Source organism: Enoplosus armatus, chromosome 21, assembly GCF_043641665.1.
Source record: "Enoplosus armatus isolate fEnoArm2 chromosome 21, fEnoArm2.hap1, whole genome shotgun sequence".
NCBI lineage: Eukaryota > Metazoa > Chordata > Actinopteri > Centrarchiformes > Enoplosidae > Enoplosus > Enoplosus armatus.
In genome coordinates this window covers 11,637,539-11,657,118 of record NC_092200.1, presented here as the reverse complement: position 1 = coordinate 11,657,118, position 19,580 = coordinate 11,637,539, and the positions used below count along the sequence as shown (strand labels likewise).

Sequence of the window (19,580 nt, the reverse complement as noted above, 5' to 3'; positions counted from 1 at the left end):
AAGACCACCATCAACTCGCAAAGGAGTCTGCAGGAGTAGACTCATTTAGATTTGAGCTGTTCCAGAGGCAACAAGCAATGACAGTGGCAACATGACAAACCAGAACTACCTCAAAGCACTCGAAATGAGCTGTGAACTAAATACTTAAGAGGGTCGTGCTGCGGGTACAACCCGTTCAGTTTGTGTGCAAGGGGAGCATGCATGTGCCGAATTCAAAGCATCGAAGCTAAAATCTGACGGTAAACGCAACGACATCTTTACTCACCTGTGAGTGTTAATCTTTGATAATCCAGTAACTGCCAGATCCTTCTGCCGGCCTCGTTACGACAGGAACCACATTCAAGAGGTCGCAGCTATTTCTCTGTGCTGCTGCTGCTGCTGGCTGGCTGGGCTTTAAACTCCGCCCCCCTGCGAGGAGCACACGAAGTCATATGCCGACTATCGAAATGAGTGTTGTCCTGAATGTGAGCGTAAAATGTTTAGAGTGCACTAAATGTGTCTCTATGTGTCGAATGGAAGACTGTTCGTGTACTGTTAAATATGAGAGGGCAGCTTTATTCAGTACTAATGCCAGTGTCAGTCTGTAGTAGCAGTAAATCGCCAGCAGGTGTCAGTGTCGCCGTGTGTGGACAGCATGCACACATGGAGATGCATAGGGAAGTCTGGTGTCATCTTAAAGGTCCCATATTATGCTCATTTCAGACGGCTCGTTTAAAGGCAGTTTTTGAATTTCTCTGCGTTTTGATACTTTCACAGTATTTATATAGCACCTAGATCTGCTTTATAATTTAAAAAAAAGAGGGAAATCTCACTTTCTACAATATGGGACCTTTAACAGAAAATGAGTATCTATACATGTACCCTCTTTAGGGTGGTGGGGTGTTTGGAGGGGAGTGGGGTTGGTTGGGTTGGAGTGCTGGAGTTAAGGGATGGAGGGATGGACTTATATATTTATATAGAGTCTATGGTTAAAACACACAAAGACGTCTGAGAGTTTAAAGGGTATTTATTGATAATTAAGGCACAACGGTTTCATCAGCAACACAGCTGATATTTTAACACAAGTAACAGTGAAGACTTATTCATGGCTTGTCAGTGCGGGGCAGTAGTGTAGTTGAGGGCAAGGGTTTTTTTTCTGGGTAACAGAGAGTGTAGTTGGTGAGGCTACGCAAGGTCATACAGGATGTGTTGTTGAATGCCATTAAGTATTAGAATAACAAATTCATGCATAGATGAATTAGAAAATATTCCATGGATAACAAAAAAAGCAGTATGTAAGTAAGCTGGCTAATATCACCATATCATATTTGAGTTCCTTCATGGGAATATGAGCATATTGTGTTTACATGTGCCTTCTCTTACAGAAAGTATTCAAGTATTGCAATTAACGACTATTAATCAATACACTCTGCTATTCATTGATTATGTCAGTCATGTCTCAGTGACCTCTGCACCCAAGGCAAGAGCTGCACTGCTTGTCAAATACAGAAGTGACAAACTCATGCAAACAGCACTGGTTCCACTCAGTCAGGTAGTTCAACAACAGATTAACAGTCAGACACGTTCTCATTTCAAACCTCTTTGGCGACAAGACGCACGTGCAGTCTGATTATCACACAGACACAAAATATATAACCATGTACAACTCACGTACGCTTGGTTGATCTATCTCTATGCAGAAAATTGCACAAGATTTTTGTCACGTTTCCCAGAAAACTTCATCATAAACACCCTGCTACAGCTTTTGTGCACAAGAATAAGGCCACTTCAGTTCAGTGGTATGTAACCTACCGGAAACAGAAAACAACACACCTGTATTGCTACATTTATGGTGCAATCATTTAAAAAAGCACCTCATGCAATAAAAGTTAATACTCTTTCCCTCTATACATCTATCTCGCCTTATCATCATCACAGTCAGATGTGATCATTTAATTTATATTGAACACTTTCTGGTTGAAAATCACACATCCTGCATTTCCATGTTTGTGAGAGCCAGAGCTAAATGCCAACATGGAATTTCTGTTAGTCTGATTGCTGAGAGGACATTGAGAATGTCTCCAGTTATAACAAGGAGGATGCTTTGTACGTAACAATGTAGTCAGTTACAATCTGACCACTCTTGAGATTCTTAGTGGCAGTTTTGGCATTTAGGGTGGCATTTCTGATTGTTGACGTTGCAGCGGCATCCTCCACTGGTGTCTCCAGGACCCTTGGAAAGGATCAGAATAAAAGTTATCAAACATTTGAGTTACCTTGCAAATAAAAAACTTTTTTTTTTAACCACCATGATTTGGCTGTACACCTTCATAAGGGCCGCAACTGACATGTTGGAGAGACTATAATCAGATTTCTTGATGAAAAAAAGGGTACATTAAGCAAAAAATATGCCATGAGGAAAAAAAGGAAGGATTTCTTACCAAAGGCCCCCAGCGGGGTCCTCTCGTTACCCAGCAGATCTCAGTGTGACAGACAGTGCAGCGCAGCCAATCACATCCATCCCTCTTCTGCACAATGATGCCACACTGGGGACAGTGCATTGCCTCCCCTGACTGCACAAGAGTCTGTTTGTGAGACAGAAGATGAGAACAAAAAGTACAAGAGGGAAGAAGAGAATATGAGATGAGAGGATGTGGAAGGTGCCAGTTTCTGTTCTATCTGTGAGCACGTGGAACACAAAGCCACCCATCTCCGAGTCAATCTCTGCACATACCATCAACAAGTTCTTCTAATGCTGTACATGTGATAGCATTTCCAAAAGCAGTGATAGACAGTTTAGAGGGGGTCTCTCTCTCTCTCTCTCTCTCTCTCTCTCTCTCTCTCTCACAAGTGCCTATTACAGCTCACCTTGAGTAGATGTGTTGTCCTCCTGGCAGCAGAGTCATTTATAGCACGGGCTGCAAGATCATCCTGGTATTGCTTACAGTTCATTCCCTCGTGGATAGACTGAAGAGGAAAGAAAAATAGAAACAGGGACACAATTTTTGCATTTGACGCATTAAGATAGAAACATTTCTGTCTTTAAACAGCCTGTTTAAAGACAGTGTAGTGCCACTTTCTTCTTTCAAAGGACGTATTATTATTATTATTATTATTATTAATTAGCTGTGACTAATTGATTAGTGCATGGTACAATCTTGTACCATGGTTGGGCATATACTCATATATACATTAAATGCACAATCTCATGTGTTTACCCTGAGTACAGCAAGACAATATCCTAGAAACTATGGGAGTAAATGATCAAATACTGTATTATTTGTGTGTATATACTGTATATATTTCCTACCTTGCAAATCAGGCAGTTGTGTTTCCTGCAGACGGGGCAGTGGAAGACATTGACTGTGTCCTCGTACACACACCAGCCCAGGCAGTCTGGAGTGGCACAGTGGTAGCTGCCCTCACATCGAGACTCTGCCACTGACAGACCTCTCTGCAGCCAGCGCTCATACTCCTCCGCTGACACCAACTGTAAAAGCAGGAGAGAGGGACTAGTTAACCCTAATAACACCACTATCAGTTTATAACCTTAGTTGTAAAGAAAACAATTGCAGGTGAACACTGTATGTCCTATGTTCCACAACACAGTGGCTACTTTCAAACCATTGGCTGTGCTCAGCAGTCCTGGTTGCATCACAGTTTACTGTTTAACATGTAGCAGCTGGAGAAGTTGGCTTCATATTAGCTGGAGCAGCTGAAGGCTGCCCACAGGGAGAGAAGTCAAAGTCTGGGCTGAAAACCAGTAGCAGAGCAGTAGCTCCAGCTTCTTGGCTGGCGTTGACAGAGTTGAAAGGAGCTTTTCTTGCTAAATTAAAAAACGATGTACAATAAGATTTATTTACATGTTGCTGATGTTTTAGGGTGCTACCTGATAATACAGCAGTTAGAAAGGTATGTACTAGTCAGTGTAACTCACAGCTCTGATCTCCCTCTCCTGCAGGGAGCAGGTACAGGAATACGTGTCATCTCTGTAGGGACAGGACACTTCTGGCTCCTCACTCAGCATGATAACTGAACGTAAGCACTCCCTGGGGCAGGCAAACACACAAACATGCACAGACAGATCTGAATCATGAGAAACATCCAGGATATTCCCGTCTACAGAAGCAGTGAAGCCCCTCTCTGAGCTACACACCTGCTTCATTCTCAAAACCCCTTTCCCTTTTTCTCCCTCCCTTGACATGACACCACTTTTCCACTCGTTAATTTCTTACCTGCAGAAGCAGTGGAGACACTCCCTCAGTAGGACCCCCTCTCCAGGCTGCAGGTCCATGTAGCAGATCCTACAGTCCACCGGATCTGGGTTAGGCAGCAGGTCCTGGCCGTCCATCATCACCAGCCGGGCAAAATTCTCCCTGCGCTCCTCTTCCCTTGCCTGGCACAAAGGGTGGTGTTGTTGGGCAGGTTAACAGTATATTCTGTAAACTGTTTCCCTTTAGTTTTTGTTATAGGTGCACAAGGATTGGTGATGCATAAAATTGAAGTATTATAAGCTAAATGACCCTCACACAGTCACATGTACAGGCACGCGTACACATGCAGACACACACATTGTGTATAAACATTTTATTTTGATCCATTTCACAGAGTATATACAGTTAACATTGCAAAATTAACAATTAGGCTAATACATTCAATTTAGTGGCAACCTCTGCTCTTCAGGAGTTCATTAAAAAAGCCACTTGATGCTGAAAGTCAACAGTGATCATGGTTATCCAGCAATATATATTGCTGGGGCCTGCACCACAAAGCGAGATTAGTGGGTTAGCTAGCTATCTTTGGGCTTCACTCAGGTTTTTCACTGTCATGAAGCTGGCTCACTTTTTGCTGGGGTAGATCACCATGGTAACCTACTCTCGACGGCTAACATCAGAGGATTAGATCAACACCTATATTATTTAATTCCAGACAGGATTCCTGACTGTGTGAATGCTTTTGCACTCTTACTCCATCACTGCAGCACACACTATAACTATATAATATTTCCCATGATTAACTACTTTTCTTCTCCTCCCTCCTCTCTGTCTTGCATTACTTTTTTATGTGCACAAATTCATAATAGTTTGTTCATCTATTCAGTTCTGAAACCTGTTCTGACATATAATTTTAGATTATATTGTTTACATTTTATCTTTCTAAATACCACTTTCTGCCATCGCTATAACTGAATTTCCCTGCTGGTATCACCGTTTAATCTAATTTCATATTAAGTACTTCATTCATGGTTCAGATGATGTCACTTGTAATCAACAACTCAACAGGAACCCAGATTTACCAGAACCAGCTGATAACCAGCTTCGTGATGCCAGTCATCCAGGACAGCCAATGTTAGGCTCAGTGAAATCAGGTGATCCCGAGAGAGCAAGAATAAGTTGGACTCACTTCATGATACAGGCCTCTGGGGGAAAAATGTTCATTATGTGTTTATGTGATAAAAAAATCCATCTTTGTCAGATGTTTTTAAACTCTCAGCATCATTCAGGTTCTACTTTTCACCAGAACAGTTGGCACATTTTCATAGAGCATGAAATCAACCGTTCTCATACAGTTTCTCTCCTGTAGGATCTCATGAAGGTGCAAAACACTGGAGCTAGGGACGCACCTACGCCACCTCCTTTGTTGCTTATTTGGCCGATACTAGGCTGAAATAAGGCTTAAATAGGCTTCAGACATTCCAGAAACAACAGAACCATATGCTTTCAATTCCAGCATATAGACATTGTGCATGATGATTGGTCTAAAAGTGAGTGTCCGATGAAAATGGTGCTACAAATTCAAACTGTGAATGAAACATAAATAAACAGTGTGTGTATGCCTGTGTCTGTGTGTGTTCAGTAGTCCTGGTCCAGGTTATACAGGAGTGAGTTGTTTTGAGCCCCAGCACTCCTCAGCACCTCTCTTCTCCCTTTCTCCTTCAAAAAAACAGAGACAGAAGAGAAGAGAGTCAACCTGAGAGAGAGCCTGCAAATTTGAATTCAAATGTCAACTTTGAATCAATTTCATACTGCCCTCTCCTTAAGTATTTTGTCCAATTTGGAGCCCTGCGTTGCCTTGCAGCTTTTTTTACAAAATCTAATTTGACCCAGACTTGTTGTTGAACCCTTTTATGTAACTGCCACCAAATTAAGGTACCCCAAATATATAGGGGTGAAAGACATATACACAACATACATACATACAGGTGTATGATTGTATATGTAGGACTGTGGGTGCATGGTATCCTCGGTGGTATAGATATGAGTGTGTTTTCATACCTGCTGGTACTGTCTGATAGCCTCCTTCTCCTGCTGGATCCGTCTGAGTTCCAGTGCGTCAGGTCGGTATCCCCCCGGGATGACGTAGTTCTCAGGGCGGTTCGTGCTGCAGATCTCACAGCCCGGCCGCGTTGGTTTGTTAATGTAAGTGCAAGAAGGGCACGACCAACCCTAAGGCACAAAGTGGTGCTTTTATTCTTTGTTCAATTGTCTTCTTGAAATTCACCTTATGTTTTAACATGTGAGAAACGGCACAACATGCAACTTATATCATATCAAATGACTTCTTATGACATATTTTATCCAAACATTGAGCATTTTGAACAGCGTGTGAATAAAGAAACACTTGAACATACAATAATTAAACGACCACCATAACTGCTGTCTATTACCTGCGTGGAGGGGCTCAGTGCTTCATTGAGTTGAGGCATCTCTAGGTTGATTAGATCTCTGATCTCACCCACGTTTCCTCTCTCTGACCCACCTGAAACATTTCAGGAAAAAAGTATCCAATAAGCAACCAGTAAATATCTGCATGTGAATATGTGTGCCCATTAAGCTTATGTATGAATGGCTTTGTGTCTCTATGTACGTAACCTTTGACATATGTACTGTGTGCAAGTGCAAACGCTAAAACAATTCTTTGTCAGAGGTTACCATCATCTGTTCTACTGACCTCCTTTGGTTTTTTAGTTTTTAAAACCCTTTACAAATAGGCCTAAAAGAAATAACACTTCACTGTCAAATGTAATACACCACAATGAACAACATCAGAATATTACAATTTATACAAGACGTCTAAAGCACTGAATTAACAGGTGTGTGCTCAATGAAAGTGAAAAATTAAAGCAAATCTGATCTGACAATTGTGACGAAACGTTAATGTTAATGCCATCACTCACCACTGTTGCTGCTGGTATGGAGTCTAGGAGGCAGGGTGGTGTAAGGCCTCCGGTCCAGAGATGAGGGGCCATTTGCAGAGGTAGCAGAGAGGGGAGGAGTGGGGAGAGATGGAGATGGAGGACTGAGAAGGAGGGCACTCTCCTGGTCCTGCTGGAGAACTTGGAGGGTCAAGCGAGCATGACGGGCTGACAGCAGGTACAAGAAGGCCGTGTCACCGTCCTGATGAACTCCATATGAGGCCAGAGAGCGCTGGTCGGCGCACAGACACTGGCCAATCACCCAGCGCTGCACCCGTGGGTGAAAGCCATACTCAAGAAACATCTGAGGAGGCAGAAAGCCAAAGAAAGAAAGACCTTTTAGATAAGACTGATAGTGAGTCCTGTAAGGCAAATGTGAGTTGTAATTTTGGGCAATATAAACAAAATTTACTGACTTGATTCTTTCAGGACACAAATGAAGAAGAGAAGCATTCTTCAGACTAACCTGCTGTTTCAGCGCTGCGGTAGTCATATGTAGGAAAACTTTCACCGTGACACAACAGGACGAAGAAGAATCCTCAACTACAACAGCCAAGCTGATAGATAAAATGAAACACAGGCCATTAGGCACATAGTTCGCATAAACTGTGTCATAAACTAACTTTTATCACATTTTATAATGAAACAATGCTCCTACTTGATTTCTGCGTCTTCATAGTCTCTGGTAGAGGGCTGAATCTTCAGCGTGGCATGTTGTCGGGCGAGCGTGGCAGCAAAGACAGAAGCCGACTGCATGTCACCTGCTTCTATGGCTCGGGTCAGCTCTATGCAGGTTTCCTCTACCGATGGACACACACACGCACACACACACACACACATGCACAAGGAAACACAGACAAGCCCACACAGGTGAACATATGGGCAAATGTGTGCAGAGGATGTTGCCATACCTCCAAAAAGCCACTAGGGGGCTAACAATGATTCAATGAATAAATGAATGAATTAAATGAGCGAATAAATGAGTGAATTAGTTCACACATAAAAAAAAAAAAAAGATCAGATAATAATTTATGTTGGCAGGAAGATGTTCAGTGTTCATACCTGTTTGTTGCAAGGCCGAGGTGTTCTGAGGAAGGTGACCATCCAGGGGGCGCTGTGGACCATTATCTTGAGGGGCGACTGTCAACGAGAAATGTTGAAAACCAGAAAAAAGCATTTAGATAAACAGATAGAAAACAGAAATAGACCAACAAGACTCATTCAACTTTTCCACATTTGATTGCTCGGTCTGTAGCTGTATCTTTAACTGCTCATCTAAATTTAATATTGTCCTCATAGAGATACTTTTTCGTAAAACAGACAGCAACATAGAGAAAAACAAGATAAATATTATATAAATAAATATATCTGATCTCGTGTTTTTTTCATCAGAAAGACACAGTGAGCATGATCTCTGATCTTGGCTCATTTATCTAATGCATTATTATGCTGCTACAACTACAGGGAGAGCATCTGTTGACCCCTCCCACTATCCTAAAATGAGATCAGTCAACAGAAAGACTTCTGTGTTTGCTGCCACAGGGATAATTTATCTATTACATTGTAACTTACAACACTGATTCCACATACTTTATGTTGGTTTGTATGCTAGGCAAGAGAGTCCAGAAAAACTCTCTATGTCGCTATGTATAATTCCCAGAAGCCCAGACAAATCACATCTTCCTGAAGTATCTCAAAATGCTCCCAGACCAGCATGTCCTTTATGCATGTCATAGGTCTAATCCTAAGGTCTCCTCTCAGCTGGTTGAGCCCAGTGTACAGTACCTCGCACTACACTATGCAAGTTAGATGAAAAATATGGGCCTGAGTTTGTGTTACAAGTTGCTTTGTGCAATTTGTGATTGTCAGCGAAAAGTGGTTACAAAAGCTGGTCTATTACCAGTTTTACTACACATACTTTCATCTTCCTTTTCTTTCATTATACACACACACACGTGAGTGGGCACACAAGGGCATATTATCTAAGCAAGCACAGAACTATTTATTGAAATTCCCTCTGAAGCCAGCAGGGCAATGAAAAGTTCTTTTGTTCAAATAAGTAAATAACCAGTTTGATATGTCAAGCTGAATTTGCACAAAAGTTCACAACAGGGCAAATTAAATCCATAAATTGAGAATACACAACAGGGGTTTCTTACATCTACCTTTTTGCTGTGTTGTTATCTAAAAGAACAGTGAGTACATGTCGAGAGGGCTGACTGACCTCTGTGTGCTTCTCTCAATGAAGACATCACCACCGTAGCCCACTCCTGGGCCTCCTGCTCACAGCGGAAGTTGAAGCTGATGCGGTCATGTGGAGGCACCGCCAAACTCAGCTCATGGCACTTTGGTGACTTCACCTCATAGTTTACTGTCCCCAAATCAAACTCTGCAATGGTCTGGAAAAAGAGGAAGAGAGAGCAAGAATGAGGGGAGATGAGGTAGGAAAAAATGGGGAACGTAAATTAATCACAGGTTACGTTATGCAAAAATGGCAACTACGTGTGTCACTGCATGTGTGCACTTGGTTTGGTAAAAACATAATTCTAACATTCCATTATACCATAACTAACTTAAATATAGATGCACTGTTACAGTATCTTACTCAGAAAATGTCAAACAATAAAACAAATATGAATTATCCTGTAAATGTAAAAAAAATTAAAAATGTAAAAAATGTAAATAATGAAAAACAATTAAGGCTTTGCATGGAACTTTCCCAAGCTGCTGAATTGTACTGCATTATACTGAGAGGTGTTTCTAATATTTTCCAACCAAATACATGTGTAGACTAAATATTCAAAAGCTGTAATAACATCTGTTTAAAAAAATGCAACTAACAAAAAAGGCTCTGTATGTAAATTTCCCATGTAACTGTGAGATGTGACCAATACTCAAAGGTCTGTTGATTTCAGGCTTGATAGTGCATTGTGTGATACTTTCTTTGCATTTTCCAGTAAGATCAGGGTTTAGCTACTCATCAGCACCCTTGATCGCCTGAACCCTTGTCCTCTCAACCAGTGATTTCGAACAGAAGCCAGCAAAGGAGGCTAATTCTATGGGGTCCCTATATGATTAATATTGTTTTACCTCTTCAGGCCTGTAAAAATATTTAAGTATACACTCATGTGTAATGAGAGGTCATGCATAGACATTGCTTCGTATTACAGGGTCCCAATCAATGCTGAATTATCAACTGGGCAAAGTGGCCCTGACCCTCATGGGCCCAAAAGTTCCAGCTCCAGCTCACAGTGTGGCAAAGAGTTTGAGGTTATTGCAAGTTAGTTTGATGTACCAAAAAATGTTTTAGTCAATCTTGAGGGCCTGTCTTGTAGAAGAAATATAATCCCTTTATTATTTCAGTTGATGTTTACATGTTGCATATTTCTAAATAAACGTGCTGAAACTCATTACCACAAATCAACTGACACAAGCCAGTACCTTTGGAAACCACTGCTTTATGTGTAAATTAAGCTTTATTTCACCATTTCCACACACCAAATCCTTGCACTGAGTATGGAGTCAAATCGGGCATAAAATGTATTCCTTTGAACGTGTTTTCATGTGTTCCCCACTCAAAGCGCACCACAACAAGACCAGCACTAGTGCTGCCCTGCTGCTGTGAACTTACCACACTCCGTCCAGTCCCGCTGCTGTCCTGGAGCGACAGCCGGAATTCCCCGGATTTCCCCGGGTCCATGCTGAGCTGCAGGCGGAGTGACTCATCACCTGCTCCCGGAAGGCACAGGGGCCGAATACCAGAATGGCACACCGACACCCGAACCGACATGAGGACGGTGTGGCAGCCGAGTTGTGACTCCGAGGCCCCATAGTGACCGGGGAGGTCGGCGGACTGCTCCGCTGTGTAGCCAGGGGTTTGAGTCCAACCGCCTGAACTCAGTGACATCCTGCCAACAGACTCATGTAGAAAACAAACACAAACACACGGGGTCCGGGTTGTTCACCTCCTGTCCCGCGCTGTTACCTGCCGTCGGTTTGAGTAACGTTATCCTTTCACGATATTTCCCGCATTGTATATCGGCACTGGATATTTAATACCCACACTGACAACAGGAAGCAAGTGGGTCGAGTCTGACAACAGTTTGGAGAGACTTCCCAAAGTGTAACATTAGCTCAAGCTAGAGGTTTCACTTCTCTCTTCTTCCGTTTTCGCTATAGCGTCGTTGCAGGCAGATTTAGTGTTTGTTTTTAGCTGCGAAGCAATAATAATGTTCTTCAGGATATCCCATACCTTTCTAACACCAAGGTTATTGACAGTAGTTTGATTATGGTTACGCTGAGTATGTTGTTGTTGCGTATGCTTTCACTTCGTATTGCGCATGCGTTGCTTGCGGGGTGACGTATGCTGGTCATACAATATTCATGAAGGTTGTTGCTTTAATTAGCTATATGACAAATGAGCTTTGTTAGCTCCCGTTAGCCGACTTTGTGTTAAGATTTTAATGTTACGCAAATGTGCTATTCCTCAGACGAGTGTTTGTGGTTTCAGAAGCCATTAGGTATTATATACAGTATGTGTGTTACAGTTTGTGTGTGTGCACATATTTAACCACAAAGGGGCAGCAAAGCATTCCATATACAAAGTTATATGTCCTCCCTCTTCTTCTTCATAATAACTGCTGAAATCTGTAATACCTAAAATATATTTTGCTGATAAAATTTGCACTTAAAGTAAAATGTTGAGGGCAAGACTTTTATTCATGACAAAATACTTTTACATGGTGGTATTGCTACTTTTGTTTACGTAAAGGAAATGTGTTGTGACTACCCTTCTCCTGTTCCTTAAGATTTTGATGTAATTTGTTTTTGACATCTTTTTCAATATTGTATGGCACACATCAGGAAAAGGCCTTCTGCATTGTGAACTAATAAAGGATTGAGGATTATGTAGGTATTCCAGCCACTTCATTATAGTGTAAGATGCAGATGTACAGATGTTATAAATTAGGTCAGATAATTCTGATGTCATCCAGACCCACACGACCCTGGTGGGACTTGAACCCACAATCCCCAGCTCCGGAGGCTGATGCCTTATCCATTAGGCCACAGGGCCGCAACAGCATGATTAGAATTGATCCATTGTTGAGTTACTGTATACATAGAGTACAAGTTTAAGTTTAAAATCTTTACATCACAAAGCAAAGTCTTTTTTGTCCTTGAAACCACTGAGATGTGTGTTTGGTATTGTGAAACATTCACGTTTGAGGAACTAGTAAAATTGCAATCCAAATGCCTTTTGTTCTGAATGAAATCCTACAATAGTAGGAAATACCTTCGAAGAGACTTCCCAATTGAAGCTTTTTTAAGAAAGAGGGTCAACCAAACATGGTCAATGAAAGTCCCGGCCCACACGCTCTGTAGGTCACAAATTACGAGGCAATTAACAAAATATACTGTAGCGCCTAAAGAGAATGATTTAGACCACAAAGCTTGGCAGGTTCAAACTGTTAATCATTCTGCAAGCAGGGTTTTCTCAATCAATACCACATTCCTCAGGGCCGTCATGCCCCACAATATTAAGGAAATATCCTCTTTGCCATTATTTTCTTGAATGAAATACCTTTACTCAGTTGCTCTTTATAGATACATAGGACACGGTTCTTGCTTGTGCTGTCACGATCCCTCAAAAATTGTAAAAGTGTAATGATGTAGGAAGTTTGGCAGGTCATCTCATACTGTGACTTGACCAGTGATCGCCTCCATTCACAGAAACAGCGATGACACAGGCGAGATGAAGCCATTCAATCAGGAGCTGATGAGACCATGATGATATAGTTTGAAGAGGAGCAACCAGACACTTGTCAGAGGCAGCATTGTGACACAAAAGAACACATCTCAACCGGGGACCAAGTGGACGGACCTAAGCAGTGGGTTTTTGAATCAAATATGGAAATGTAGTGAGTTTAGAGAGGTGATGATTCAAGGGCAAAGAGGTTTGGAATGGTCTCTTAGAAAGGTCTATTCATGAGTAGCACCAACAAGGCCACATTTTACCCACAAAACAGAGATGAACTGAACTGTTTCTGCGTTTTTGCACAGCACCAAACCTTTCACACCTGCTCATGACATCTAAGATGCAACAAATTGCTATGTTTTCAAATAATAATCATGAATCAAATTAACTCCATGGATTATTCCCTGTTGTGGTGATTGCACATCCTCAGGTAGTTATCTTCTCATTATTGCAGGCAGCCATATGCTCTCCCACAGGCAGCGCTCGTGTCTGCATCATACCATCTGATCTCAGTCCATGACAAAATTATGGCTGCCCTAATGTGTGAAGGAGAACCAAAGTGCTGCCCGAGGGTGGAGCTACATACATGCACATACGCACATGGACACACACATACATCACATGCTACGTAGGACAATAATATAATCCTGATATTCTTTTTTACTGTTTTAGATAATGATATTGTAAAATTTATTTCAACTGGATCATAAAGATTCACCCACTTAAAATACGTATTGTGAGGAAACTGACATCAGATATCAGATGTCATATTTATATAAATAAATATTCAATTTATGTCATGTCATGATCTCTTGTCATGTAAGACAAAGAAAAGCAGCAGGTTTTCACATGCGAGAAGTTGGAACCAGCAAATATTAAAAATATAAAATACAATTAAATGATTATTGCTTTTCTGTAGATTGACCAATTGACTAATCAGTTTAGCCCTACATCTACAGCAGAATTCACTGACTTGGTTTTGCAAAGATGCCACAAGCAGTCATGGGAATTTCACAGCATTTTAATAAGCCTGTATTCCTTGAATAAGTCACAATAAAAGACAAATGCACATCTTAAGGTTAAGCTCCATGGTTACCTTTTGAGCAGCACTGTCACATACTATCGTGACCTTTACAGACATTGTTTTAAGCCCCAAGGCAACATTACACCTGAATACACTTGAGAAAGTGAAGTCCTCCTCACTTTGGCCTCTCACTTGTGATTCATCACTGTCACCTCTCAGAGCATGTACAGGTGGCAAGTCCTTTGGCATTATATGAATTGGCATGCACATGCAGTATATTTAAAGCTCTCACTCCTTCCTGAATCAGTTTGATATTTTGGTTTTGCTGTCACTGATTTAAAATGTTATCTTTCCGACACTAATGCTCTAATGTGGAATTTCAGTATCAGACACATGTTCTTATCTGTGTCATGAGAGCTTGTAGTGTGAGCTGTTTGCATTTATAACCTTGGTGTTTGGAGCTGATTGTCATTAAGAAAGTTCCAAAAGCTTAGTTTCCGGTGACAAGACAGTCTGTTCAAGATTTTGTCCTGCCTTGTCCCTTGTAATCAAGCTGATTGATGAAAGGCAAATCAAGAAACACCCACCACAGTTCTGGGTCTCTGTCTGACAGGCCTGCTTGAGGTGGTGGGTCTCCCCATGTTCACTAATTTAAAGTTGTCCGCATGTCATTGACTGCTTGATGGACTGCTCTGCTGCGTGCCAGACATCAAGAAAGCTCCAAAACCAAACCCTCCTTTCTCAAAGAGATGAGGGGGTTTAAAGAGTGGGAGGAGGGGAGAGAGGGGTGGGGGGATGGTGGTGATGCATCCTTGAGTCTGGGATCACTGTGTGACTGACGTTCTTGATTCATCATCCAACAACCACATGAGCAGCATGGATATATAAGCTGCAGCACACCTGCTCAACAATAACGACTTCAGACCTCCGCCAGCTGACCTCAGCCTGTCACCAAAGTTCAGGGTAAGGAGCTACTGTTTGGGGTTTTCCATTATAGATTTCTTTCTTTCTTTTTTTTACAGCCTAACACATTCACTGTATTGAATACAAGAGAATGAGGATACCATAAGTTATGTGTTTAGGCAATTATTTTATGATAGATACTCCTAGTGAATTTCTGTTAAGTATTCTAACACAACTGTGCTACACCACTAATGGGGTGAATAATTATAATATTGTATTGATAGACTGGAATAGCCTGTGATATTTCTATAGCAACCCCCCTATGCACTTTATAAAGGTCATGATAGTGTGTTTGGTTAGTGATGAGGTTTAAATGACTTCATCCTATTTCATGGTATTTTTTCATCTCTTATAAATCATGTTCTACCCTGTACATTTTTTTTAATGATTTTACCTGACTTGAAGATATTTTTGAGCTTTCTTCAGCCTTCTCTTTTCAGTGTGAGTGATAGGTTACTGACCGGCATCCCTCCGCCCTCTCTAGTGCCTTGAGCGACTCCGCAGCATGCTGCCTGGGAGAGCGGCTGATGTCCGGCACTGCGTCCTGACGAGCCGCTGGCTGCCTGCAGCTCTGGCGCTGCTCCTCCTCCTGTCCTCCTGCCTCAGCAGCGCGCACAGCACCACGGTGGAGCACGACTTCCACATTGTTCACAATGTCGACAACAGAAGTAAGGCTTGGTTTTATTACACCATTTTTATTGTCGTAACCTGCAGAATTTGTTGAAGTAGTTCATCGAGATTTAAGAGGATAAAAGTGTTTTATTCCTCTTTACAGTATGTTTATGGTCCGTTAGTGGCTCTTAGTGGTTAGTTCATGGTGACCTTCTACTTTCTGTTAGAAAGTACGTTGTCATTTTGAAAAACCTCTCTGAGTCTCAAGGGGTCATTTACTGCATTTAAGTATTAACTATTTGTTTTTAAAGAGAGAAGCTCAATACTTTTTATTTAGCTCAAAATGAGAGATATCCTCATCCACTAATTTGTGGTACACAAGTGTATCATGTAATCATATTACAGTAGTACAATAGTATTGTTTTGTCTCAATTGACTGTACAAAAACAGTACAATTACTATGTTATTATTATATATAAAACAGAGATTATTGCTGTATTAATTGGTATTATTGCACAATGGTTACATTTAAATATGTATATTAATATATTTTAAATGATTTAGATTGCACAGAGGTTGAAGAGTGAATGTTTTGTTACAATACATTTTTATATAAACTCTGTAATGCTACTGTAATACACTGTAAATTAATCTATTTTTATTTGTACTTACAATAAATATAACAATACTGTTCTAGAAGTCAGTGTTACTTCAGCATATCTCTCATATTCTCATTTAAATGAATGAGTGGAAGATTACATATATAGAAGACCAATAAATCATTTCTCCCTATATTTCCTGTGAAAATTATAATTCTGTTGGTCATAACAATCACTGTCACTGCCACTGATGTGCTTGTTTGGTGTCCAGGTCCAGAGATAGACCCGTTCTGGTACGTGGGGCGTGGGGTGAGACCCATTGGGCGCTTCGGGAAGAGGCACAGCAGCGTGGAGGCTCTGGGCAGTGGGGGGATGCAGCCTGTTGTCAGGATGTTGGCGCTGCTGCTCAACAGCCTCAGAAACAAGGAGAACCTCGGGAAAGTCCTGGATGGGGAGGACAGGGATTGGTTACCGTGACAGCGCGTCATCCTCCCTTCATCCACAAACTCAGAGTGTATTCATTTTTTATCTTGATTGAGGTTACATACTCTACTGCTCTAGCTCTTAACTGTTTCTCTCTGGTGTCAGTTATGAGACCTTGGTTGATAGGATCCATTCTCCAAATGTATCTGTACATAAAAATGCATTCTATATTGATTAATAAACCAGGATGTTGTGATTATATCTGTTCATCTCTTTGCCTTCCTGTAACAAACATTTACTTTCAAAAGAGAAAAGCTTTCGGTTTGCAAATTTTATTCATTTCTTAACACATTTTTTCCTCAGAGTACTGTGGCACATAGAGAATCTGTATTTTTTGCTTGTTAATATTTTCCCCAACATGTCATATGGATTGCAACAAACGATTGCACATAAAAGTGATTGCCCCCATGTGGAGCTGTGCACAGTGAACCTCATTGTAGTCATTCACACTGGATTTAAACAGGAACAAAAGTTAGATTTGTTTTTTCAGCTCTGAGTGAATCTCATCATCTCTGAGTATCTGGGACTCAGTTATAATAGTAAATTAAACTTCCTGTGTGCATCCAGCCCTACAAGTCATGACAATTATACACAGTCTCTTTCACACAACACTGAAAGATTGGTCAACTATGATTGGGCAATACACATATTATTCTATATCATATCCATCTTTTCACACATATACATATATTAACAAATTCTGTGATGAGATAATATTATTATTTTTTTTACATTAGAAAAATACAGGACACTGATGATTGGACCCTTGTGGCTGTGCTTCTCACGGGAAATTTTACATCAATTTTTGATAAAACCAGAAACATGCTTTTATACATCGACACCTCTGGAGAACAAGATTGACAAAAATACAGGATCAATGTGCAAAACCAGAGATGTGAAAGGCTGAAAAGGTCACTAATAGAAGGGGTAGATCGTTCATACAGAAGATCATCACACTTTTTAGTTCAAGCTGTCTATCAGAAAATCCAAATCTGCTCTCGAGCTGTAGCGACAGCAAAAACTTTGACAACTGTATGCATGTCTAACTGAGATTCTGACTAATGTAAGTGGTCACAGAGTAAAGAAAAATAACCAAAAAATGAAAGGCAATATTCTCAAACCTAGTGTTTAAAGAGTACAAATACAATATGAATCGTACTAGCCGCTCCAAAAATGCCTGTTGTGACTTGGTTTTTGTAACATTTACCATCGTCATTACTGGCAGAATCTCAAATGGTAAATGCAGGCATACACTGAAAGCACTTTGAGTCATCACACATGAGAGAGTCTGATAGGACTGACTGTGGAGGGCTCCTTTGAGGAGAGAATAAAGCCTTTAATTTGCAATAGTACCTGTTTCAGTGGTATTGCATAAAAACGTTCAGTAAGTACAAAAATAAATTGCTTGTAACAAAATCATGGTTTCATGGCATTTGTTATATAGCCCATCAGACTTCATTATGTAAAAATCTTTACAAGATTTTCTGAATGCAACACAAAAGTTCGGACATGGCCCAGCAAAGGGGAAACATGAAAATACCTTTTTTTATGTTCAAAGAAAAGGCCACAACATTTGAAAGTAAACGAAGAAAATGACAGAGAGGAAGAAAAATGACTGGGTTGAAGAATACTGCAGGAGGGAAGGCTGGGAAGGATAAACCTGAATGTCAAACCTATGGAGATTCATGTTGAGCCGCGTTTGTCCGACATTCAGACATCAATCAAACCCTATTTAGACTAATTTCAATGTAAAAGCTCACAGCTTTCACATTAAGGCTGTAGTGTGTGTGTGTGTGTGTGTCTACTGAGCAGTTGTTGTCAGCATTTCCTGTTCTAAATAAAAGGGAGCGCAATTCCCCAGTAGATCATTATAGTTTGCATTTATTTGAGGAATAGTTGGACATTTTGGGAAATACGCTTTTTCATGTTCTTGCTGAGAGTTCGATAAGAAAATTGATACCACTCTTGTCCAAAACTAACAAAAACTTCCTCTTTGTACTGTTTAAACAAACAAAATATAATATGTTAATCAGTGAGATACTGCTAGGCTAATTTTTGAAAAACTTTTTGAACAGAGTCGGGCTAGCTGTTTTCCCCGTTTCCAGTCTTAAAGCTAAGCTAAACTAACTGGCTACACATTTACTGTACAGACATGAGAGTGGTGTCAATCTTCTCCTGTACCTCTTACCAAAACAAGCTAATATTTCCCAAAATTCCCAAACTGTTTCTTTAACTATTGAGGCTGTTTACAAAGAATGACAGATTTGTGAAAGTGTGCTTCATGTTCCATTATTGCCATCTAGCAATTTTAGTGGCAGGTAGGAAGGACAAAAAGGTTTTGGTCCTGATACTATGCACATCTAAATACTATTTTCTGGTAAGTGCATGAATTGTTTTATATGGTTAAAATGTCAAAGGTGTTACAATCATTCCCCAAATGAGGATTACCATCTGATAGCTGTGTGAAAAATAGGACAATCATCCACAAAAGCTCTGAAGGGGCTTACAGTATGATAAGATTCCTCATGACATTTCGTTTGGTGAGAAAGAAGATGCAGTATAAAACACGGCCCAGCCTCTTTTTGGGACACTGAATCACAGAAAGTTTTACATGATTTTTCCACATCGTCATTGTACAGTAACTCACGACACTCTTGCAAACAGATAAAAAAAAGGAAATGAGAGTTTGTCTGTACAGATATTCTTTTTCAGTTGGGTCATGAGGAGTGTTCGCAGATTTTTAAGGCAGAGACACCGACCGTCGAGTCATCCTTGCTTGATGTTATATGCATGGTGGGGAGGAGAAAATGGAGGAGAAAGTGGAAAAGAAGAAGCCAGTCATGTTTGACTGAGGCGGTACTGTGCCTGGCTGAGGGCTGAGTGCTTGGTGGGTCGCACAGGGCAGGTGTTGGCCCCTGCTTGGCCTGGAGCTGGAGGCGGACACTGGGTCAAGGCACTGGATGAGAGGGC

The 19,580-nt window shown here is 40.9% G+C and overlaps 2 protein-coding genes and 1 non-coding gene across 3 annotated transcripts; 1 reads left to right on the top strand and 2 right to left on the bottom strand.

Annotated features, from left to right (window-relative positions):
- Window positions 1-988: 988 nt before the first annotated feature.
- On the bottom strand, window positions 989-11,469 carry shrprbck1r (sharpin and rbck1 related). Its single transcript, XM_070928314.1, has 14 exons — window positions 10,806-11,469; window positions 9,399-9,573; window positions 8,237-8,314; window positions 7,833-7,974; window positions 7,641-7,731; window positions 7,157-7,478; window positions 6,647-6,738; window positions 6,255-6,425; window positions 4,215-4,375; window positions 3,917-4,028; window positions 3,290-3,469; window positions 2,848-2,946; window positions 2,421-2,564; window positions 989-2,212 (listed from the first exon to the last, which is right to left on the bottom strand). Exons 1-14 carry the CDS (start codon window positions 11,079-11,081, stop codon window positions 2,132-2,134), a joined length of 2,124 nt encoding a protein of 707 aa, XP_070784415.1. The 5' UTR covers window positions 11,082-11,469; the 3' UTR covers window positions 989-2,131.
- Window positions 11,470-12,175: 706 nt separating this feature from the next.
- trnar-ccg (transfer RNA arginine (anticodon CCG)) lies at window positions 12,176-12,248 on the bottom strand. Its single transcript has one exon. It is a non-coding gene; the product is annotated as a tRNA-Arg (tRNA).
- A 3,173-nt stretch (window positions 12,249-15,421) lies between these two features.
- prlh2 (prolactin releasing hormone 2) lies at window positions 15,422-16,604 on the top strand. Its single transcript, XM_070928493.1, has 2 exons — window positions 15,422-15,584; window positions 16,399-16,604. Exons 1-2 carry the CDS (start codon window positions 15,422-15,424, stop codon window positions 16,602-16,604), a joined length of 369 nt encoding a protein of 122 aa, XP_070784594.1.
- The last annotated feature ends 2,976 nt before the right edge of the window (window positions 16,605-19,580 follow it).

Bases quoted from the DNA above. Each gene is read 5' to 3' on its own strand.
- prlh2 (XM_070928493.1), top strand. From the start codon at position 15,422: ATGCTGCCTGGGAGAGCGGCTGATGTCCGGCACTGCGTCCTGACGAGC. The intron at 15,585-16,398 runs GTAAGGCTTGGT...TTTGGTGTCCAG, and splicing joins TCACAATGTCGACAACAGAA to GTCCAGAGATAGACCCGTTC.
- shrprbck1r (XM_070928314.1), bottom strand. From the start codon at position 11,081: ATGTCACTGAGTTCAGGCGGTTGGACTCAAACCCCTGGCTACACAGCG. The intron at 7,479-7,640 runs GTTAGTCTGAAG...CTGCCTCCTCAG, and splicing joins CCGCAGCGCTGAAACAGCAG to ATGTTTCTTGAGTATGGCTT. The intron at 3,470-3,916 runs GTGAGTTACACT...CTGCTTTTACAG, and splicing joins AGGAGAGGGAGATCAGAGCT to TTGGTGTCAGCGGAGGAGTA.